Source organism: Nycticebus coucang, chromosome 7, assembly GCF_027406575.1.
Source record: "Nycticebus coucang isolate mNycCou1 chromosome 7, mNycCou1.pri, whole genome shotgun sequence".
In the NCBI taxonomy this organism is placed as follows: Eukaryota; Metazoa; Chordata; class Mammalia; order Primates; family Lorisidae; genus Nycticebus; species Nycticebus coucang.
Genome location: NC_069786.1, coordinates 62,445,507 through 62,470,292, shown reverse-complemented (window position 1 = coordinate 62,470,292; position 24,786 = coordinate 62,445,507). Strand labels below are relative to the sequence as shown.

Below are 24,786 nucleotides of genomic sequence, written 5' to 3'. Positions count from 1 at the left end.
CGGCCTTGGGAACTTAGACCAGTGTGGTAGATAGTGTGATGGTGAAAGCATGAGATTCTGAGTGTACTGTGAAGTTAGAACTGAAGGGATTTGCCAGTAGATTGGATTTGGAGTGCTCAGAAACTGCAAATACATAGTTTCCACATGAGAACTTTGAGAAGCAGGGGCTTGTCAGAATGGAAAACCAAACATACGTTCACATAACACTGGAAATGACTCCCACAAATTCATAATTGGTCTACAAGAGCTGAATTAGAACCAAATCTGAATTTGACCTCAGAGATTCTTCTTATCTGAAAGGTAGCAGAAAAATCAACGGAAGTGTGAACGAGGGAGTTAAATCAGAGTACTGTGCTTTCACTGAAGATGAAGGCTAAAATGATTTTGTCATTCATTGTCTGATGTACATTGATCCCTCCTAACTTCCTAAAGTGTTTTCTTGATTGCATCTTATTTGTCTTATTCCTCCTTTCTCCTCCATCTTACGTCATGTCTTTCCTTAGTTTTATTTCTATTGTTCTGTAATTCAAGGCTTCAGACTTACATTCCTTAGATCCTGCATTTTTTTGGTTATCCTTAATTCTATATGCCTTGACAACATGTATAATTATGAACATGACATGACTGTTTGATTCTACCTGGTTGTATGTTTTACTACTTTTAGATTATGTGATTAGTAAATTATATAATCTGGATTAAAATTAGAGAAGGATAACCTGTTTTCCTTAAAATAATATATTTTCTGTTAATCTGGTAGGAGAAGTCAACTCATCTTCCCTTCAAAACTCAGATCAGCAACTTCAAATAAAATAGCTAATAACTAATTCTAACTCTAATAATATGTAACTAACTCCTTTGTGCCTTTTATTTATTTATTGAAATAAAATGTGAACAAAAGATTTGTTTTTTTATTATATATTCCATATATTGGATTGTTTCTCCCAGAATGCTATTGTTCAATTGTACTGGGCTTTTGTATTTGTTGACAACCTGTGATTGCAATTGATGAATAACTTTCCTTACACCTTGATTTCTCTTTTACTGCAGCCTATTGGTTGTCTGGGCATGTCTCTTATCATTCCTACTCTGTCTCCTTTTCCTTCAAGGTTTTCTTTTCTTCTACCTGTCCCAGTGGTATGCAGACATTTTTAAGAAATAGTGAGAAAAATCTTGTTTTCCTAATCAATTTTTTCATTACTTATACTCATTGTGCTGTCATATCTTTATTAATGGATAACTGAAGAGGTCAATGGATTTCTTTTTTTCTTTTTTTTTTTTTGAGAGCATTGATTAAACATGATGAAACTCAGTATAGACTTTATGTAATGCATCATGAGACAAATTAATGAAACCACCCCAAAGAAACAGCATTTACCCATGGGGGCCCATTAAAATGTGTGAGAGGTTCTCTATTATGTTTACATTTAATTAACAGTCCTTTTAAAGAGAAGGTGTGAGAACGTTGCTACCCAGCCAGGTTGGAAATCTCCTGGGATATGCCTTGCACAAAAGCCTGAAAGGTAGTCGAACACTTCTGTCTCAAAACAAGAGAAACTCTCCGTGAGGTGTGATAAACTAGAAAGGCAATACTTGTGAACCCACACCTCAGATAAAAAGTTAACTTACTTTTCTAATTGGAATGCATAGCATTTTTTCTTTCCTCAATCTAAGAAAAATGTTTCTCTTTAATTTAAGACTGATGAAAACAAAACAAAAAAAAAGACTGATGAAAACAAATGCCAGAGCATAAAATCATCTTAACCAAAGGAATAATATTCTAATTCAGTAGTTTATACCTCAGGTAGATAGTTCTGTTCTGCATGTGACCTTTGTTTTCAAGTTTGAGATACATTCTAAAGCCTCAACCATTAATTTAATATAAAAAATGATTTTCTATCTGAGAATTTTCCACTCTCTCTGGTACCTTTTTTGCCCTGAAAAACATTAAGTCAGAGTTAATTTTGACCCTATCCTTTTACTCTACTTATACATCATTTCACCAAATGGTCTCTCTGAAGTAAATGCATTTGAGATATAAGGTAACTATTTCAAGTACAACGATGGTAAATCTTTCAGGTCTGAGATCATGTAAACTATAATTAATATAGGAGAAATAAAGCCTTTTGGATATTTTTTTATTCACCCTGAATATTTTTTCATGTTCATTCAGTTTTAGAATCTGCAGAGATCTGACCTTCGAATTATGACTAAGTGCTTAGAAGATTACAGAATTCTTTTGTCAGGCAGAGCGGGGAGGGATTAGGTCTTCAGAGTCAGCTGTACACAACATATTAACCTAGGTAGAGGAGGCACTGTGAGGAGGAGAATGGGCACTTCAGACAGTTTCAGCCTTTTGGGAACCTAGAACCTTCTGTATGGAAAGGACAGGGACATAAAAATTATGCATGATAGAAAAAGCACTAGAGGCTCGGTGCCCATAGCTCAGTGCTTAGGGCACCAGCACATACGCTGGGGCCAGCAGGTCCGAACCCACAGGAGCCTGCTAAACAACAATGACAATTACAACAAAAAATAGCTGGGTGCTGTGGCAGGCACTTATAGGTCCAGCTACTTGAGAGGCTGAGGGAAGAGAATCACTTAAACCCAAGAATTTGAGGTTGCTGTAAGCTGTGACGTCATGGTACTGTAGCAAGGGTGACATAGTGAGACTCTGTCAGAAAGAAAGAAAGAAGGAAGGAAGGGAAAGGGAAAGGGAAGGGAAGGGAAAAGAAAAAAGAAAAAAACATAAAAAGAAAAAGGACTGGAGATTTGGGGTGTCATACATAGCTTACTATCTTTCTATGGAACTGGAAATTAAAGTGGTAAGAAACACATCATATCAACTCTATCAATGCATCATCTAGTAAGTGTAGTTCATCAAGAGGACTCTAGTTTTGTTATTTCAGGACATACAGGTTATGATTATCTGAAGTCTTTACTCAAAGATGTCAATACTTTTTAATTAAATATATTGCTTTATAGAAAAGGAAATTAATCTTCTCAAAGTGCCTAAAATGCAAACTTCTGAAGCAGATATCAAAAAGTGCTGCCCATTCTTGTCCTCCCGCCTCCTCTCGTCATCTAAAACGATGTTTTTTATCTAAAATGTTATGATGGTTGCTAATTGAAGTTACATTTTTTTAATTCTTCCTTTTCTTCAAAGTAATTCTGGCTATTTATTTTTTAGTCAACTTTATTTTACTATGTCAGTTTTTCCCCTCATTATCTTCCTGGGCCTTTTGCGTTCCTGACTGTGTTCACTACTCCTGGTGAAACTGTCCTTACACCTTGATTTCTCTTTTACTGCAGCCTGTTAGTTCTCTGGGCAGGTCTCTTATTGTTCCGACTCTGTCTGCTTTTCCTTCAAGGTTCTCTGTTCTTCCATCTGTCCCATCTGCACCTGGTGTGCAGGTGAAGGTTTATCAGCTGGTCCTCCAAAGAAAGTATGAATACCTATATTCACTTATTATAAATTTTACTGATATTAAGGATGCATGGCACATAATTTACAAATGATAATTTATAAAATGTTTTATTATATATTCCATATATTGGATTGTTTCTCCCAGAATGCTGTTGTTCAATTTTACTGGGCTTTTGTATTTGTTGACAATCTATGATTGTAATTGATGAACAAGTATAGCATTTACACGAAGGTTGTCTGGTATTTTTATTTATGTTAATTAATGAAATGTAAGGTAATGAAGAAACTTCCCTCTTTATTATGGTGTGTCAGAACTTCCCTTCTTTATGAGTGATGGTAACAGTTCTTTGCTAAATTAGAGGTTGAGTTTAAATAATGAAAGGATTTTCTTAAATTTTCTGTTAGTTATAGTGTAATGGCTCCAATACATTTTTACTCTTTATCTGTTTCATTAGTTTTTCTCCTATCCCTTTCTTAGGTCTTTAGAAAGTCAAGGAATCCTGACGTATAGCATTTGAAGAATTTTATAGTGTAAAGGTTTCCACCATGACTGGTATCAAAGTACTCATATGGCTTTGCTAAACAAACACTTTATGGGGGCAAGACATGATTGCAAGAGGGACTTTACCTAACAATTGCAATCAGTGTAACTGGCTTATTGTACCCTCAATGAATCCCCAACAATAAAAAAAAAAAAAAAGAAAAGAAAAAAAAAAAGAGATGCACAGTAGCCCAAAAGTAAACCATACCAGCCACTCAGATAGAATAAGCATAAATTTCCTCAAAAACATATATTATAGTAAAATATAGTGAAATCATGAGAAAGTGATACTTTTCAGTGTTTATTCCTTTTTCTTTTCTTTTTTTTTTTTTTTTATTAAATCGTAGCTGTGTACATTAATGCAATCATGGGGCACCATGCACTGGTTTTATAGACCGTTTGACACATTTTCATCACACTGGTTAACATAGCCTTCCTGGAATTTTCCTCGTTATTGTGTTAAGACATTTATAGTCTACATTTACTAAGTTTCACATGCACCCTTGTAAGATGAACTGTAAGTGTAATCCCACCAATTACCCTCCCTCTGCACATCCATCCCCATATTCTTAGGTTATAACTGGTTACAGCTTTCATATGAAAGCCATAAATTAGTTTCATAGTAGGGCTGAGTACATTGGATACTTTTTCTTCCATTCTTGAGATACTTTACTAAGAAGAATATGTTCCAGCTCCATCCATGTAAACATGAAAGAGGTAAAGTCTCCATCTTTCTTTAAGGCTACATAATATTCCATGGTGTACATATACCAAGGTTTATTAATCCATTTGCGGATCAATGGGCACTTGGGCTTTTTCCATGACTTAGCAATTATGAATTGGGCTGCAATAAACAATCTGGTACAAATATCGTTGTTATAATGTGATGTTTGGTCTTCTGGGTATATACCTAGTAGAAGAATTATAGGATTGAATGGCAGATCTATTTTTAGATCTCTAAGTGTTCTCCAAACATCTTTCCAACAGGAATGTATTAATATGGATTCCCACTAGCAGTGTAGAAGAGTTCCCTTTTCTCCACATCCACGCCAACATCCCTGGTCCTGGGATTTTGTGATATGGGCTAATCTTACTGGACTTAGATGATATCTCAAAGTATCTTTAATTTGCATTTCTCTGATGATTAAGGATGATGAGCATTTTTTCATACATCTGTAGGCCGTGCACCTGTCTTCTTCAGAGAAGTTTCTCTTCAAGTCCCCTGCCCAGCCTGTGATGGGATCACTTGTTCTTTGCTTGCTTATACGTTTGAGTTCTCTGTGGATTCCGGTTATTAAACCTTTGTCAGAGACATAACCTGCAAATATCTTCTCCCATTCTGAGGGCTGTCTGCTTGCTTTACTTACTGTGTTCTTGGCTTTGCAGAAGATTTTTAGTTTGATCAGGTCCCAGTAGTGTATTTTTGAAGCTGCTTCAATTGCCCAGGGGGTCCTCCACATAAAATACTCACCTACACCTATTTCTTCAAGAGTTTTCCCTGCACTCTCTTCTAGTATTTTTACAGTTTCATGTCTTAAGTTTACATTTTTAATCCAGTGAGAGTCTATCTTAGTTAATGGTGAAAGGTGTGGGTCCAGTTTCAGTCTTCTACAGGTTGCCAGCCAGTTCACCCAGCACCATTTGTTAAATAGGGAATTTTTCCCCACAGAATGTTTTTAATTGTCTTGTCAAAGATCAAATAACGGTAAGTAGCTGGGTTAATCTCTTGGTTCTCTATTCTGTTCCATAAATCTACCTCTCTGTTTTTGTGCCAGTACCATGCTGTTTGGATCAGTATTGATTTATAGTATAGTCTGAGGTCTGGTAGCATGATTCCTCCTGTTTTGTTTTTATTTCTGAGTAATGTTTTGGCTATTTGAGGTTTTTTCTGATTCCATATAAAATGAAGTATTATTTTTTCAAGATCTTTAAAGTATGACAGTGGAGCTTGAATAGGGATTGCATTAAAATTGTATATTGCTTTGGGTAGTATGGATATTTTAACAATGTTGATTCTTCCCAGCCATGAGCATGGTATGTTTTTTTGTTTGTTAACATTTTCAGCTATTTCTTTTCTTAGAGTTTCATAGTTCTCTTTATAGAGATCTTTCACGTCCTTTGTTAGATAAACTCCCAAATATTTCATCTTCGTTGGCACTACTGTCAATGGAATAGAGTCTTTAACTGTTTTTTTCAGCTTGACTATTGTTGGTACATATAAAGGCTACAGATTTATGAATGTTGATTTTGTAACCTGAGACGCTGCTGTATTCCTTGATCACTTCTAAGAGTTTTGTAGTAGAATACCTGGTGTTTTCCAGATATACAATCTTCTCATCTGTGAACAGCGAAAGTTTGATCTCTTCTGACCCTATATGGATACCCTTGATCTCCTTTTCTTCCCTAATTCTGATGGCTAAAACTTCCATTACAATGTTAAAGAGCAGTGGAGACAATGGGCAACCTTGTCTGGTTCCTGATCTGAGTGGAAATGATTTCAATTTAAGTCCATTCAATACAATATTGGCTGTGGGTTTGCTGTAGACGGCCTCTATCAGTTTAAGAAATGTCCCTTCTATACCAATTTTCTTAAGTGTTCTGATCATGAAGGGATGCTGGATGTTATCAAAAGCTTTTTCTGCGTCAATTGAGAGATCATATGGTCTTTGGTTTTTAAACTGTTTATGTGCTGAAGTATAATTATAGATTTACGTATATTGAACCAGCCTTGAGACCCTGGGATAAAACCGACTTGGTCATGATGTATAATTTCTTTGATGTGTTGCTGAATTCTGTTTGTTAGGATCTTGTTGAATATTTTAGCATCTATATCCATTAGTGATATTGGTCTATAATTTTCTTTTCTTGTTGGGTCTCTTCCTGGTTTGGGGATCAGGGTCATGTTTGCATCATAGAACATGTTGGGTAGTCTTCCTTCTTTTTTTATAGTTTGGAACAGGTTGAGTAATATAGGTACGAGTTCGTCTTTAAAGGTTTGGTAGAATTCTGACATGAAGCCATCTGGTCCCAGGCTTTTCTTTTTGAGGAGATTTCGTATGGTTGATGCTATTTCAGAACTTATTGGCCTGTTCAACATTTGTACTTGATTCTGGCTAAGTCTTGGAAGGTGATGTGCTTCCAAGTATTGGTCAATTTCCTTCAGATTTTCATATTTCTGAGAATAAAGTTTCTTGTAATATTCATTAAGGATTTTGTGAATTTCCAAGGAGTCTGTTGTTATTTCATCTTTGTCGTTTCTGATTGATGAGATTAGAGATTTTACTCTTTTTTTCCTGCTTAAGTTAGCCAAAGGTTTAACTATTTTATTGACCTTTTCAAAAAACGAACTTTTTTTTATTGATCTGTTGTTAAATTCTTTTGTTTTCAATTTCATTTAATTCTGCTCTAATTTTGGTTGTTTCTTTTCTTCTACTGGGTTTGGGGTTGGAATGTTTTTCCTTTTCCAGTTGCTTGAAATGTCCCATTAAGTTGTTAACTTCCTCTCTTTCCGTTCTCTTGGGGAAGGCTTGCAGTGCTATGAATTTCCCACCTAGGACTGCCTTTGCAATATCCCAGAGGTTCTAATTATTTGTGTCTTCATTGTCGATTTGTTCCAAAATTTTGGCAATTTCCTTCTTAATCTCATCTCTGACCCAGCTATCATTCAGCATAAGGTTATTTAACTTCCATGTTTTTGTATGAGCATGCAGATTCCTGTTGTTACTGAGTTCATCTTTTTTCCATGGTGGTCAGAGAAGATGCAAGGAATAATTTCTATTCCTTTAAATTTACTGAGGTTAGATTTGTGACCTAAGATGTGATCAATTTTGGAGTATGTTGCTTGGGCTGATGAGAAGTATGTGCATTCAGTTTTGTTGGGATGAAATGTTCTGTAGATGTCTGCTAAATCCAAATGTTGGATGGTTAGGTTTAAATCTAAAATTTCTTTGCTCAGCTTCTTATTGGAGGATCAATCCAATATTGCCAAAGGAGTGTTGAAATCTCCAACTATTATGGAGCTAGAGGAAATCAAGTTGCTCATGTCTGTTAGAGTTTCTCTTATAAATTGAGGTGCATTCTGGTTGGGTGCATAGATATTAATAATTGAAATCTCATCATATTGAGTATTACCCTTAACAAATATGAAGTGACCATTCTTATCCTTCCTTACTTTTGTTGGTTTAAAGCCTAGTGTATCTGCAAATAAAATGCAACACCTGCTTTTTTCTGATTACCATTTGCCTGAAATATGGATGACATCCTTTCATTGTGAGTCTATATTTTCTTTTAAGGTAAGATGTGACTCTTGTATGCAGCAAATATCAGGCCTGAGTTTTTGTATCCAGTCAGCTAACCTGTGCCTCTTTAGAGGACAGTTTAAGCTGTTTATATTAATGGAGAATATAGATAAGTGTGGTAAAATTTTGGGTATCGAGTTTTTCGAAAGTCCAGTGGACATTTTTAATCCTTTCGCCACTGTTGGAGGAAATTGGAGTTTTATCAAAAGTTTCTGAGTGAGTTTACTTTTGTGGTAGAGGATTGGGATGGTCATTATGGAGGATAGGTCTGAGAATATTCTCAAGAGCTGGTTTGGTTAAGGCAAATCTCTTCAACATATGAATGTCATTAAAGTATTTAATTTCTCCATCATAAATGAAACTCAGTTTAGCTGGATACAGGATCTGGGGTTGAAAGTTATTTTTCTTTAGAAGATTAAAAGTCAATGACCACCCTCTTCTGGCTTGAAAAGTTTCAGCAGAGAGATCTGCAGTCATCCTAATATTCTTCATTTTGTAGGTAATGGATTTCTTACATCTGGCTGCTTTCAGAATTTTCTCCTTCATGTTAACTTTAGTTATGTTAATTATAATGTGACTGGGGGATGTCTTATTGGGATTGAGTTGTGGTGGGGTTCTGAAACTGTCTGCTATCTGAATTTCAGGATCTCTTGGCATGGCTGGGAAATTCTCTTTCATAATTTCATGGGGAAGGGCCTCTGTGCCTAGCGAGGCTATTTCATCACTTTCAGGGATTCCAATATGGCGGATATTAGCCTTCTTTGAATTTTCCCAGAGCTCTCTGAGAGAATGATCTCTTTTTGCTCTACATTTCTCTTCCTCTTTGAGAGTTTGGGAGCATTCAAAAGCTTTGTCTTCAATGTCAGAAATTCTTCCTTTTGCTTGCTCCACTCGGTTACTGAGGGATTCTATTGTATTTTTCACATCTTTGAGGGCTACAAATTCTTGCTTCAGTGTGTCAAAATCTTTGGTGGTTTTGTCTTTAAATTCGTTGAATTCTTCAGACAACATTTGAATTTCTCCTCAAATTTCTAATTCTGACTTTTGAATTGCTCCTCGAATTTCTAATTACAAATTTTTCTCCATTCTATTAATCTTGTTTACAATCCAAATTCTGAATTCGATTTCTGACATCTCAGCCAGCTGTTTATGAATGGGATCTTTAGTTACATCAGCCATATCTTTCCTTGGAGGGGTTGATCTATTCTGGTTATTCATGTTACCAGAGTTTTTCTGCTGATTCCATCCCATAATTATTTTACACCGTTTGACTTTTCCCCTGGAGCTTTATTGAGGACCCGTACAGTGCTACAGCCTGAGAAACTGGGAACATGTTTGGTGTGGTGGGGCTAAGTGGCTCTGTCTTGTTTTCAGTTGGTCTCTGTCCGACCCTAGTGAAACAGTTACTCTGGGTTGAAGTCTCAGCTGTGGAGAAATACCAGCAATTAAGTCACCCCTCCCCCCACAGGTAACAATTGGAAGAGGAAAATCAAACCTTCCTACAAGCACACACCCACACCACTTGTATAGTCCTCCAGCGATTGGCTCAGTTCAAAAGGTCCAAATCAATTGTCTCAGTCAGCACCTGTCTCAGGTGGGAGAGTTTAAAAGGTCTCTGGCATCTATCTCACAGGGGTCTGCTGACAACTCAAATATGACTTGCTCCAGTGCTTCGTGAAGTCAGTAGGACCCACCCAGCAAATAGATTATTCTGGGAAGGTTGATGCCTCCTTCCCCACCTTGCACCTCTGTCACACTCAGTCACTGATAGCCCCCAGGGCTGTGACCCAGTTGCCTCCAATGAGCAGATACTCCAGGGGTTTGCACCTGCCTGAATCACAAGGAAATCTATGTCTCCTCAGCCAGGTCGCTGCTCTCTGCCTCTATCCAGCAGGAGGAGGCGAGACCTGACACCTCGGGCACTTGATGGAGGCTGGGGGTTGTTCACTCAGTTCCAGCCCTGCCCCTGATTGATGTTACTGATAGAACAGAACAACTTTGTGGGAATTTGTCTCTGTCCCTGCTAAATTCCCGTGCAGAAGAGAAGCTGTTTTGAGTTCCAGAACCTGTGCCTCAGGCCCTGTCTTTGCTGCTGTATGGTCTCAGCTATTTTTATTTGCAGCAGGGTTACCTGTCAGATCCAGCCTCTGGCTGCCCTCCTTTGTTTAAGTTGATGGTCTCCTGGGGGCTGGGTGCATCTTAGAGTCAGTAAAGGGGTCTTCTGGGTCAACTCTGCCCTGGGAATCTCCCAGCTCTGCACATGCATTTTTCTAGTCCCCACACTCCACCCAGGCCGGTACCACCTCAGGCAAATCCTTTACTCACGGGACCTGCATTTCCATCCCAGATCTGTTCCATGGTTGCCATCTGAGAAGATGCCTGGCCTGCTCTGGTTGCCCAAGGAGATGGGAATGTGACTTAGGAATATCCGGGTGTGAGCCCTATTGTTGCCAAAAATGGCTGCTGCTCTGTGCCTCAGGGCACCACCTCTCTGGTGTGGTTCCCTATCAGCAGACCATCCTCTTCTCACTCCTGTGCTGCAGAATCAGCACTGACCAGCTGCAGTCCAGGCCCTGTCCACACCCCTTGAGAAATCACCCAAGAATCTGGACTCCTGGAGGGTAGGCCTCCAGACCTCAGAGTGAGAGTGGAGGGGAGTGCTGGGAGCTCAGAGCCACAGGTAGAGAATATATACAGTTTTATAGTTTTATGCCTGGCAGGAGAGCACCATGGCACCCTAGTAGGGGAGGTAGGTCCAGTTTTTTAGAGGGTCTCTCCCATGGAGTATAGTGGGAGAATCTTTGAACTCTGCTCATTTGTTTGTGGGGCACTCCGAGCCATTCTCATGGAGGAGGGGACTCCCGTTCGCTTGGTGATGGACTTTGTACCTTTTGTTTGGGGTCGCAGCTCGCCTCAGTGGGGTTGATGTGCATTCTTCAACCTTCTCTATTCATGTAGCTCTAATCCACCAGGTTACTTGCTAAATTTCTGTCCTTTAATTCTCCTTCTGGACGGGAGCCTCTGTGGAAAGCTGGCTTCAGTCAGCCATCTTGTCTCCACCCCCATTATTACCTTTTCTTAAAGGAAGTTATTGAAGTCTAAGTTTATATAATCTAATTTTTAATAATTGCTGCGTTTAACAACAGAGTAGCAAAAATTCCTGGCAATTTAAAAATGAGTGATCATGAAAAGTTAGGGCTTGATTTCAGCACACTACTGAATTCTCTCTTTTAATATTGTTGTTACAGAATGTTCCAAATTTTGCCCTTTTTCTCTCCTCACCATAAGTATTCTATTAGTGTAACTTCAAAACTTTCATGATTATTACATATTCCTTTCTAGCCAGACATTTTCCCTGAGCTTCTGATTCACACTTCCAATAATCTATAAATATCTGTGTTTAAAAGTTTCATAACTGTCAAACTTGTCACCTTCCAGTCAGCTCATGCCCCTATGGTCGTCATTCCACTGCTGACATCTACTCAGTCATCATGAGCTCTTCTCTTTCTCTTATATCCATATCCATCAGTTACCAAATCCTGCTGATTTTATCTACCAAATATTTCTTGAATCTGTTAGTGCTCTTGTTTCTAACCAGAGTTGCTCTAATCTATCCCTCTAGACAAGGACACTGGACCAGAACCTAAATGGTTTTCTTGCTCTGAGTCTTTCTTCACCCCCAGCCATCTTTCTTCTCCCCACCACCCTCTTTCTTCTCCTTTTCCAACTTATCCTTCATGCATTGTTAGAGACATCTATTTAAATTTCAGTCTGCCTGAAATCATTCCCTGCTTACAACCGTTCACTTACTTCTCCACCTCTATAGCATTCTTTTTCCATTTTTATATCTCATGGTACACTTGAACCTATAGTTAACCTTTCATGGCACACATAAATTAGGTTGATTCCCGCCCCCACCCCCCCAAAAAAAATAAAGTATAAAAAAAGCATACACTGACTGTGCTTTGAAATTCTTTTGAAAATAATTTAATTAATTATCTTCAATTTTTCATGGCACACCTAAGATCCTCTTACTGTACTCCAGTCTGTCATGGCACACCAGTTGAAAATCACTGCTCTGTAGGCTATAGACCAAACTCCCAAAGGTGGGGGCGAATGTTTTTCGTCATCTGACCAATTTCTCTGTCTCCATTCTCACCCCTGCCTCTCAATTACATTTTGCTTTCCTCACAATTCTAAACTGGTTGCAGTTCCTAGGCATAACAATTTTTGCCTTCCTCTTATCCTTGAATTTTAGCCAAAATTTTTTTTTTGGTTGTTTTGTTCTGTTTTGTTCTGAAATGTTGATTCAATTCTGACTCACCTCTTCCAGGATGCCTCTTCTAACCTCTCCTTTTCAATAAATGAGCCAGGTTAGATGAACTTCTTCCCTGAAATGAACCCTGCTGTCTGGCTTTTGTTGTCTGTGGCTCATCTGGTTATAGTTATTTATTTCTGTGTCTAGTACCTAACCAAAACCAAAAATAAATTATCTGAGGAGAAGAAGTTACGTATAGAACTAAATACATAGAAGATATTTCATAAAGTTTTGGTGGACACATGAATGAATGAATAACTATAAATCTAAATCGACACTTAAATTTTTTTTTAATTTTTATAGCAGTATTTCTGCACGTTTAGTTCCAAAGGCATAAAGTTGTGTTTTAAGTTAGAATACTTGAAACAGTTTAATTTGAATTTTATAATGAAGATGAATTTCTTCTGAATTTTATTTCAAGACCTTCCACTAATTTCCTTGATATTAAGGTCTTGATTTAAGGGTATTTTTCAAAGTTTTTTTTTTTTTTACGGAGGAGTGGGAACATCTCAAATTACAGAATAGACCCGCACCCAGGAAAATTCACTTGTCAGATAAGAAGGCCCTGAAATTCATTTCACTTTCATATTTTTGTTCATTTATCCATTCATTCATTGATACAGCAAATAAAAGTGGTTTGAATAATGTGGAGGATTTATGAGAACTCAGAGAATTATAGAAGACAAGAGTACGTTTTAACATAAAAATAACTGAGAAGTAATAAAAAACATCACACAGAGTTAGAAGATAAGAAGAGGTAGCATCCAAATTGAATCTGTCTGAAATGGTAGGAATAGGTATTAGAAATGATTTGGTTGAGGGAATATCCCATAGATAGCTTTGTGTTAAAATAATGTATTAAGCATTTTATTTATTCTGAATGTCAAGACTTTACATCTATGTCCTGACAGGTTGTGTACGGAGGTTCTCCTGCTGCCAAGTTAACACAGAGTCGGGAAAAGGAAAAATCTGGTGGAATATCAGGAAAACCTGCTACCGGATAGTTGAACACAGTTGGTTTGAAAGCTTTATTGTTCTCATGATCCTGCTCAGTAGTGGTGCTCTGGTAAGTGATCTGACACATAAGTCAAGAAATTGATTGAGACAATTTTCTTGATCAGTGAGCAATGTGTTTTACTTAGGATTAATCTTTATGATTAGTACCAAGGACAGAAATTCAGTTGCACTCAGTAAATATTTACTGAGCCCTCCTGTATGTCAGTCATTATCCTCGCTGCTCTGAATGCAAAGGATGGATAAAATTCAGAATTTTATCATGGATAAAATTCAAAGAGCTAAGAAAGCAATGAGGAAGAAAGAGATAAAAAAAAAATGACTACAGAATTGGGATGTGTTTGTAAAGGAGAACAACTGTCTGCCTGCAATTTCAGAGAGGGAGATGATACTTTGTAAGGTCTGCAATTAGGAACTTCCCAGCCAGACAAGGCAGACTGAGAGGAACAAGTGTACAATGGTAAGATGTATAAAACAGCCCCAGATATTCAGGAAATAAAAGCTGCTGAACTGATAATGAGTGTTGTGGGGGGAAGAACAAGTACAGGAGGCTAGAGATATTGTGAGAAAGAGAAGCGGTGTCAGCTTATGAAGCATCTTGCATATTATTATAAGAGAAAACAGACTGTAGTTTGAGCATGAGAATGGGACAAATTTCTCATTCCTATACATGTACAAGAAACTTCTAGTACAGTTGAAGGGAATCTAAGAGAGTTGCAAGCTCCCTGAACCTTTTCTTGATTGTCTTTTTTGGGGCTGACAATAAAAATGATGAGCCATTAGGACCCATTAGAAGCCCAGATCCACCTAGGTATGCCACAGAAGTTCCATCATAATAAAAACAGAATACTCAGGAATTTTAGTCTTCATAGATCAGGGATTTGATTATACTGTACCTATAATTAATAGGTTAACCTGTTAAATGGTTTAGTGGATTCCGGCAGAAGATACGAGGTACCTGGATCAGACATAAAGGACTTTATTACTCATGGCATAGAAAACAACATAAGATTCAACATGTGTGTGTTGATTCCTCTTTTCCCCAGGGCTCCTGGGGGGTCATAATATAGGCCTAGATGAATGCTAATTGATGTCACAGCTGAGAAACACTGAGCTTCGGGAACGTGGCCTTTTATACCAAGCAGCAAACAGTCCTGCTGTTTGTCCCTGAGAGACACTACTCTCATTCTTCAGGGTCGCTGGCTGCATGCACAGACCTGAGAAATGGGCTGGATGAAGTGCAGGCAGGGCCTTGCATTCTTGGCACACCCTGTAAGAAGCTTCAGGGACTCTTGGGTCCCACCATGGATGGCCTCTCCTAATAAGTTTCATCTCTCAAAAACAGAAAATGGACTATTTTTCTAAAAAAAAAAAAAAATTCTATTTACCTGGTGTCAACCACGCAGGATTCTTGATGGTGTCTACAGTATCTTGTAATGCTAAAAACTGAGGAACTTTATTCCCTGTGCAGTTCCCTGAGGAACTTTATTCCCTGTCACATATGTGACAAAGAATTTCAGAGAGAAAACTACAAAATATTAAAGTTTAGAGTAAACCCTTGCTTCACATGTCCAAGAAAGAGAATGATATTTTTTTTGGGGGGTGGGGGTGGTGATCATTCTCAAAACTGGATTTCAAATGAATTGTATGAAGAAGAAAAGGGAAACACATTCTAAGAAGTCGGTATTTTTATTTAGGAGGTTTGCCAATTAAACCAGATTTTAAAAATACCTGTCTACAGACAAAATAAAAAATGTTATCTCTCATATAATATGTTTTTATCTATTTTGAAATCTTTATTTAGATTTTTTCATTTGATCGTTAACCCTGTATTTTGCCAATGAAGAAGGTATATGTAAAGTTGTAAAGTTGCTTTATGTCCCAAAGATGGTAAATGACAGGGCAAAAATGTCATTGAAGTCCTGTGAAGTCTAAGTCACTACATGCTTTCACAGCATTGTGTCTGTTACACCGCATAGAAGTGAATGAGTGGGACCTGAAATGTGAAGCCTATGCCCCAAATAAGGAGGCGCTCACACAGTGAAGTCCTCACCTTCTCGCCCCCAGTCAGCTCACAGGACTCTCACAGCCCAGCCCTGAGTCAGGGGTGAGGTATATTCAAGCAGAGCATTTAGTTCTTATCACCAACTCCTAATTCTTCTCTAATTCTGCACCCTAGTTCTAGGAATAGGCTTCTTTCTCCTTGTGTTAAGCCCTTTTCTTGTATTTCAAGGACTGAGTCATCACCCAAGTTTTTGTTTAGGTCGCTTGCTGGATTCCTCCAGAACCTGGAGAATCCTGAAAGCTAGAAGCCACCCCCTACACTTCAACTCTCCGATGTTTAAAACCTCTGCCATCTGCTCACACCTTCTTTTGCATCTTAGAAAATCCATTCATTCTCCCTGTTCCAACTTCTCTTCTTCATTATTGACAACAACAATTAAGGATAATTTTTATAGTATTTATAGCTCAACTTGGAATGAGAAGAATGAGGGTGTCACAAGCCAATGACTATGGACAGATAATTTAGGCCTAATAAGACCAGCAGTTATTTTAAGTATCCTAGTGAACTCAAGTCTATTCAGATTATTTGCCAAGGAAATTACGAGTAGGACCATAATACTATTGTCTGTCACTAAAATTTCTTGGAACGTGTAAGTATCATGTTTATGGGTTGAATATATTGGTGATTTGTAGAGCTGAAGCTTTGAATGATAAAATATGGTGCAGAATTCAAAGCAAAAATATCTTCTGTTTAGCTACTGAACTCACTACCTTTTTGACATAGTGCTAGTCCCATCCTAGGATAAAAACTATCTCCTAGGTATGTAAGAACTGTAGGAAAAACTCCAAATCTTACTGGTGGGTATGAAGGAGAGTGTAGGATGAGAAAATATTATAACAGGGGCTTACTCAGGGAGCATGTCTTAAATTATGAGGACTTAGCCCATCTGGATGGGGAATACCAGGGAGTCAGATGAAGGTGGAAATCCCTGTAGGTATAAGATATTAAGCTTTTTTTGGAGGATTATAAGTTACTTCATTATTTTGTACTCTTTCTCTTGACCTCTGGTGACCAGCAGCATCCTGGTGAAAGGGCTAGAATTCTGCATTATACAGTAGCTGTAGACCGGAAGAAAGTCAGCTGACCCACGGGAGTATTATATTTCAGTGGTCTTAGCACTAGAATTATATTTCCTGTTTCTGTTATTTATTCCTAAGTTTTAAGTTGTACATGATTGAAGCTTGGATATTATTTCTACAGGCTTTTGAAGATATATATATAGAAAGGAAAAAGACCATTAAGATTATCCTGGAATATGCTGACAAGTTATTCACTTATATCTTCATTCTGGAATTGCTTCTAAAATGGGTAGCATATGGTTACAAAACGTATTTCACCAATGCCTGGTGTTGGCTGGATTTCTTAATTGTTGATGTAAGTATTTTTGATTATATTATTAAAGAGAGTTTATTTTTACTAAGTGTTCTAAAAACCTTTCACCAATATTATATGTTATCATAATTTTGGTTTTGTGCTTTTAGATTAAAGCAGCGGTTCTCAACCTGTGGGTCTTGACCCACAGGAACTGTAGCAAAGGGCCATCGCATTAGGAAGGTTGAGAACCACTGGGCTAAAGATATGTGTTTTTAGAAATATTAATACAACTAGTGGAAATATATTTGCAAGAAATATTAGAAATCTTTCAACAAATGTAAATACTTTTGTATACCATTCTAACATTTATAATTGACTTTGTTGTTGTTGTTGTTGTTACTGTTGAGTTTTGCTATGCTGCCCTGGCTGGTCTCAAACTCCAGAGCTGAAGTGATCCTCTTGCCTTAGAATCCCAAAGCTGTGGTATTATAGGCATGAGCCACCACACCCAGCCTTGTAATTGACTTTTGCCTATATTTTCTGCAATCAGAGAAGATGTGATTTTTTAAAAGTATGTGATTTGAGAATCATTTCTGTTAGGAATAAGAAATGATTAAAAACTAGGGAATGGAAGGTAGGAAAAGTAAGGGACAGAGACACAGATTAAAGAGATGGCATACTGATTATTCACAGTGTAAAATTAGAAGATAAAGAGGATGAGAGGTATATCAAGTTATCTGACATGTGACCTAAAATTTATGTAAAAATGGTAGAGCTAAAGCTAACTAAATTTATATTTGGGGAGGGAGAGACACAGAATGTTTAGACACTTATCACAAGCACAATGATAAGGAAAACCAAAATGAGACAAAACTCTTATCTCTATTTCAAAAAAATGACATATCCTTATCATGGCAGTGGAGAAGAGAAGTAAGCACTAATAATTGCACGTAATAAATTCAGAGTAATGTTCAATACTTGGACGGGGGAAAATACATAAAAATATTTTAATTTATGCATTATTTTTATTGAAACAAAAATATTGTTATAGGCTTTTTTTGAATGAATAAATATAAGGGTATGTATGATTATGTTGCATCATTTGTATTTATTAGGTAAAATCCAAGTTTTACTTGAGGCTTTATTGAGGTAGTCCAGAAACATTCAACCAAGTGTGTGTATCATCAGATTCTTCAGAAAAGATAAATTAATAGTGCAGCATTCAGGAATAAGAAAAATGCAAGTAAAAATGACTGTACGTAGCAAAATCTGACTGTAAAATTTAGCCAACACTAATCATATTTACTCAACAGTTCAACTTCTCAAATAATGTTTAAAACTCAGTAAATTTTTTTTAATAGCACAATACATTAAATATCAAAAGTAAAAACATTTTTGCATTCTACGTACATCATATACTTTGTCAAAGTATAGCTATATCCTGTACCTCCTGGGTTCTCTTGGCTTCCTCTATGAGAACACTAAGTTTTGATAACTTATATTAATGATCTTATATTGTTTAACTGCTTTTGCCTCACCTTTTATATATTAAATTATCTCATTACTGCTTAGAAAAATAAAAATGGTAAGATGGACGCTTTTGTAATGTAATAGCTTTAAAGAAAGGCTAGGCAATATAAAAAGAAATAATAGAAGGAATGGGTAATTTTTCTCTCAAACTTTGAATATGAGTGGGTCTTTTAAAAGTTTAAGATATTCGGGCGGCGCCTGTGGCTCAGTGAGTAGGGCGCCGGCCCCATATGCCGAGGGTGGCGGGTTCAAACCCAGCCCCCGCCAAACTGCAACAAAAAAATAGCCGGGCATTGTGGCGGGCGCCTGTAGTCCCAGCTGCTCGGAGGCTGAGGCAAGAGAATCGCGTAAGCCCAAGAGTTAGAGGTTGCTGTGAGCCGTGTGATGCCACGGCACTCTACCCAAGGGCGGTACAGTGAGACTCTGTCTCTACAAAAAAAAAAAAAAAAAAGTTTAAAATATTCAAAAACCTTTAAAATATTTTCACAAACATACTATTTTCATTACGCATTATAATAAACAGAAGTTTATAAGAAGAACTGATGTTTTACTAATAAGTTAAGAGAGGTGGCTATTTAATAGAAGAAATTATTTTGTTTTGTGTCTGAACTGGGGATTCTCAAGGGATGTAATATGAAAATTTATATATATATGGGTATGTCATATGTAGAATTCAGGGAAGTATATCATTTCCATTTGAAATATTATTTAATATTTTTGAAACAAACCAATGTAGTGCAGAACATGGAGAGTAAACCTCCAGGCTACAACATTCTTGCTTGTAGAAATGCAAATCTAGGGATGCAGATTTAGAAAAGGGACTAAAATCTTGAGGGTTTTTCCTGGCAAAATAGAGAAATTTAACTAGAGCAGTAGTTCTCAAAGTATGACCCCTGCCCCCCAAACATTGGCACATATAAGAGAGTCCTCTTTAGGCATATCAAAATCTCAGGACCGGCCTCTAAGACTTACTGAATCAGAAATTTGAGGGTTGAGACCCTGCGTACTGTTTGTAACAAGTCTTCTGGGTGACTTTGATGCATATTCGGAAAACAGACCTGAAGGTAGATGGACTCATCCATTTTCTGCAGCTTCTTGATTATATGAAATATAATGGAGCATTACTCATCAGTATGGTCACATATTTGTATAGCTGCATGTGTAAGCATACAAAGATTCATGTACTACATATATTGTGTCAGTTACTAAATATACTGTAGTTTTCTCAATAATATGTATCTATTACATTCAATATCATAAAACTCTCTTAATAGTGGTTTAGATAACAGGTCTACCTCTATTTTAGGGGATACCTAAATTATAACAAACAGGTCTTAGTCTATTTTATGTTTAACTTAGTGTTTTTCAACCTTTTTTATCCCACAGCACTCTTGAAACTATAGTTAACTTCCATGCCACACTTAAATCATATTAATTTAAAAAAGAGTAAAAAAAAACAAACAAAAAAAAAAAACAATATACTTACTGTGCTTTGAACGTCTTTCAAAAATAATTTAATTAATGATATTTAAAATTTTTTGCAGCACAATTAAGATCATCTCATGGCACACTGGTGTGCCAGAGCTCACCAGTTGAAAATCACTACACTGAAAACTTGATGCTGGGTTTTTTATAGAGAAAAGAAATTAATGTCCTAGAAATCTAGAGGCTGGGAAGTCCAAGGTGAAGGGGCCATGTCTGATGAGCCTTCTTGCTAGCAGGGACTTTCTGCAAAGTTCCAAAGCAGCATAGGGAATCACATGACAAAGAGAGACACTGAGAGCCAAGCTGGCTTTCATAATAGATCCCTCTCGTGATAACTAATTTAATCTCACGATGACGCATTGATTCCTTAATCCAGTACATGTGTGGATTAACACACTTATCAGGGCCAAGTCTTCAGGTCTCTCCACTTTGTAACAGTTACATCAAGGATTAAGTTTCAATATAAATTTCGTAGGAGACAAACATTCAAACCACCACAATATATTTTGGGCAGCGCCTGTGGCTCAGTGAGTAGGGCGCCGGCCCCATATGCCGAGGGTGGTGGGTTCAAACCCAGCCCCGGCCAAACTGCAACAAAAAAATAGCTGGAAAAAAAAAAATAGCTGGGCATTGTGGCGGGCGAATGTAGTCCCAGCTGCTCGGGAGGCTGAGGCAAGAGAATCGCGTAAGCCCAAGAGTTAGAGGTTGCTGCGAGCCATGTGAAGTCATGGCACTCTACCCGAGGGCAGTACAGTGAGACTCTGTCTCTACAAAAGTAATAATAATAATAATAATAATAAAATTAAAAAAAAAACAAAGTTTGGGGTTTTTTTCAGATTGAAGAGGGAATATTTATTTTTTAGTGTACTTAAGTGGAAAATAATGGATATAAATGTCTGGATCAATTTAAGAGGGGTATGAGGAGTAATGAGTTCTAAAGAGGCTCGGCACCCATAGCACAGTGGTTACAACGCCAGCCACATACACCGAGGCTGGCAGGTTCAAACCCAAGCTGAGCCAGCTAAACAACAAAGACAACTGCAACAAAAAATAGCTGGGCATTGCGGCAAGTGCCTGTAGTCCTGGCTACCTGAGAGGCTGAGGCAAGAGAATTGCTTAAGCCCAAGAGTTTGAGATGGCTGTAAGCTGTGATGCTGCAGCACTGTACCGAGGGTAATATAGTGAGACTCTGTCTCAAAAAGAAAAAAAGAAAGAGGGGCGGTGCCTGTGGCTCAAAGGAGTAGGGCACCAGCCCCATATGCCAGAAGTGGTGGGTTCAAACCCAGCCCTGGCCAAAAAAACACAAAGAAAGAAAGAAAGAGAAATTAGAAGGAAAAAGTAACACCATAACCCCTCCTGCATCATAAATCAGTTTATCTCTGATAGCAGCAGCAATGAACTTGTGAGCAATGATTGTTCCTACTCCTTGGATTGTCAAAATCAGGTAGTTGACTCTTAAGTGTTCTAATCCTTCCCTATTCTTAGTCACTGCCTTATTTGTAATGCACAACCACATTCCACATATTGTTCTTAGACTTTTTCTCTTGCTACATAAAGTATAAAATAAATGAATATTTTACGTGGAACTAATTCAGAGAGTTAATTCACTTACAGATCCATATCTAAGGTCATTGACAAGCTCATTGCTGTGTTACTAAAATGTGTATTGATTGTATTTCTATCCATGTTCTTTATTCTGAGATAATTTATGATAAGAATACAAATTTCTTTTGGACACTGGTTGCAATAATTGTGGCTGGTTTGTCTAACACAATGAAGTTCTTAATATATCTATATCGATAGTGAAGCCAGTGAAATAATTTGCCTTTGTTTTTTCTTCAGTATAATTGAAATTTTTCTCCCACGAATTATTACTAGGTAGATCTTTAGTACCAATACTGAAAAACCACAGGACAGAAGAAATCTTGCAGGAAATTTGTTCCACCTCAAAATCATGAGTCTTCAGAATGTTTTTGAATAAGAAAATTTGTATTAGGACTGAGATTTAGTTAAAATGCTGCCATACTTTTATGACACTTTCAGAATCACACACTTCATTTTGCCCTGAGTTTTATTTAAATTAAAAATTTGAACATTGATTAATTATACATATTTTTTATTTTATAAACAATCAGATAACCATTGGTTAAAAAGTGTGAAAGCATACATTTGATTTCTATTCAGATAAAATAAATAATGTACTTTCCTTCAGTTACTTCTTCTTATCATGGTTAACCTTTAAAACTAATTTTCTTACAAGAATATCCATCTTACTTTGTTTTGAATCAATGACTAGATACTTCATTCATAAAATCTTATCGTTCATAGAGCTCCACCTAGTGAGTTTAAAAATTGAATTTTTCTCCTTATGCTTTATCATTTCATTGTCAGAATTAATGTAAGTGCCATTTTCTTTTACAGGTTTCTTTGGTTACTTTAGTTGCAAATGCTCTTGGCTACTCGGATCTTGGCCCCATTAAATCCCTTCGGACCCTTAGAGCTCTAAGACCTCTGAGAGCCTTATCTAGGTTTGAAGGGATGAGGGTAAGAAATACTAAATTTCCCAATACGATGTTCTTATTTTTTAAATGGGTATATATAGAAATTATGGACTATTTATATTTACATGCATGGGTATCCACATTCACACCTAAACATGGGGTGTTTACATATGCAGTTATATATCATATATATGCTTACACACACACATAGATATATACACATAGCATTTCAATACATATTGTTTAACAAAGGATCAAATGCAGCAATTCTTCAAATACAGTAATTCAAATACAGTAACAAAATCAAATACAGTAATTCTTCCTTTATCTATTATTGTGAGGTGATAGAATGGCCCAAATCCATCACTTTTCCCTTTTTAAGTAGAAATCTTTCCTATGCTATGAAATTCAAGTGAAGAAAATACTAGTAGTCCTGACATCATCTCATACATTACTTTATCAAGGACGTGCCTGTATCAGGTGCTCAAATAATATGCATTTAAGGAATGCTCTGGATAGAAAGCAGCAGACAAGACAGGAAAGTGAGGTAGCATGAGCCACCACATTTAATTTCATCCTTCAAATAAGGTTTCAAAGTTAGTTGAAATTACATCCAAATTACATGCATATAATTATTAATTTAAGAAAACCAAAATTGTGAGAGTTTACTTAATTTGTGCTAGGCTGTAAAAGTACCTGAAAAGACGGTCATTTAGCAGAGATAAGCAAGATAAAATAATGATTACCATCAACCTAACTTTAAGGGTTGTATTAAACCACCAACTTCATAAAACACGTGGAGGACACCATCTTATTTTCTGTGATTAGTCCATATCCTCCTGTCTTTATACTCTTCTCAATTTTCTTCTCCAGATTTGCCTTCTTTCTCACACCTCTGTTGTTCTCTTTTCCCAGAAGGCTTCTACCTGCCCTACCCCAATTCTAACTCATCAATGTGGGAAACGGATACCTACCTATCCTTTAAGGTTCAATTTAAATTTGACTTGTCTGTTTACAGCAGACATATTTGGGCATTATTCCTCTATATTCAGATATATAAAACCTTCATTATACTATATTTTATTTATTTGTTGACCTAAATGCATCCTGTCTACCTTATAGTTTCTGAGCAATTTAACATGGGAATTAGTCTAGTTTATTGATGCTTTGAATGTGGTCTACTGACCAGTTACCAGCATCAACTGAGAACTTGCTAAAATTAGTGTAAATTCCTGGACCCTCTCCAAACCCACTGTGTCATAAATTCTGGAATGGAGATAATTTAAGGTTTTAACCAGACTCAAGTAGGAAGTAAAGATCTTTTAGCCAAGCAGATTTTACTGTTATCCCTGCTAAACTAATTATTACTGTAATCTCTTCTACTTAATGTATTTCACATAAAAGGGTTCCCAAGATTATAAGAGTGAGTATGATTATACAAAAAAATTCAGAAACAACATTCAAATAAGTATAAATTTCCATTTTGTGCAAAACGATGGTATTGGAATTGATGTTAACTTAATTTTTTTGAGCATTAGTTGAATGTTACAATCTATTCAGAATTTATGATTGAGTCCTGGCTTAAACACACAGTATATTATATTTTCATGAACAAAAAGTATGATATTCCTTGCAGAGCCACTTGCTTCAGTAATTAAGCAAGTTCATTATTTTACCCTGTTTGTTTTTTGTTCTTTATCTGTAATAAATTTTAATTGTATGCAGTAGAATGTTTTAATATATTCTGAGGGGAAAACATGTCTATTTAACTTTATTTGTTAACCATACAAAAGGAGATACTTCTTCATATTACAGGGTGCTTTTGGAGAATAACTAAAATAATGCATCTGAGGCATATTGTTATTAGCTTGGTTTGAATCCTGAGGCTCTTGAGATCACTACTTCCCAATTGGCTTCTTCTCAGAGCAATATGTACTTATCTCACTTTCAGACCCATCCTTCCATTGTCACTCACATTTTAAATACCAACTATGTGCTGGCTATTGTGCTATAAAATCACAGAGAACAATGGACCTAACTCTCCCAAGAGTGAGTAGAGCCAATTGTCACAGGAGAGGCAGACAGGGAAATAGTAATTATTCTATGATACCTGCTATGCAATGGCAATCACACAATACTAAAGGGATAGTTAGGAGGGAGGACATATGGGGAAGTCTGAGAAAGCTTCACAAGATGACATGCCAGACATTTCATGACCTAAATAGTGAGCCTCAAATCACAGGCAGGTAGGCATTCCAAGCAATGATGCGAGGGTAGAGAGACACAAAGTAGAGTG

At 36.9% G+C, this 24,786-nt stretch overlaps 1 protein-coding gene across 1 annotated transcript in view; it reads left to right on the top strand.

Moving 5' to 3' along the window:
• The window catches only part of SCN9A (sodium voltage-gated channel alpha subunit 9), a 128,077-nt gene that overhangs the window by 65,933 nt on the left and 37,358 nt on the right, over positions 1-24,786 (top strand). The window contains exons 19-21 of the mRNA XM_053597667.1: positions 13,493-13,647; positions 16,861-17,034; positions 22,411-22,533. Coding sequence (XP_053453642.1) covers positions 13,493-13,647; positions 16,861-17,034; positions 22,411-22,533 — 452 coding nt within the window. The remainder of the gene's footprint in view (positions 1-13,492; positions 13,648-16,860; positions 17,035-22,410; positions 22,534-24,786) is intronic.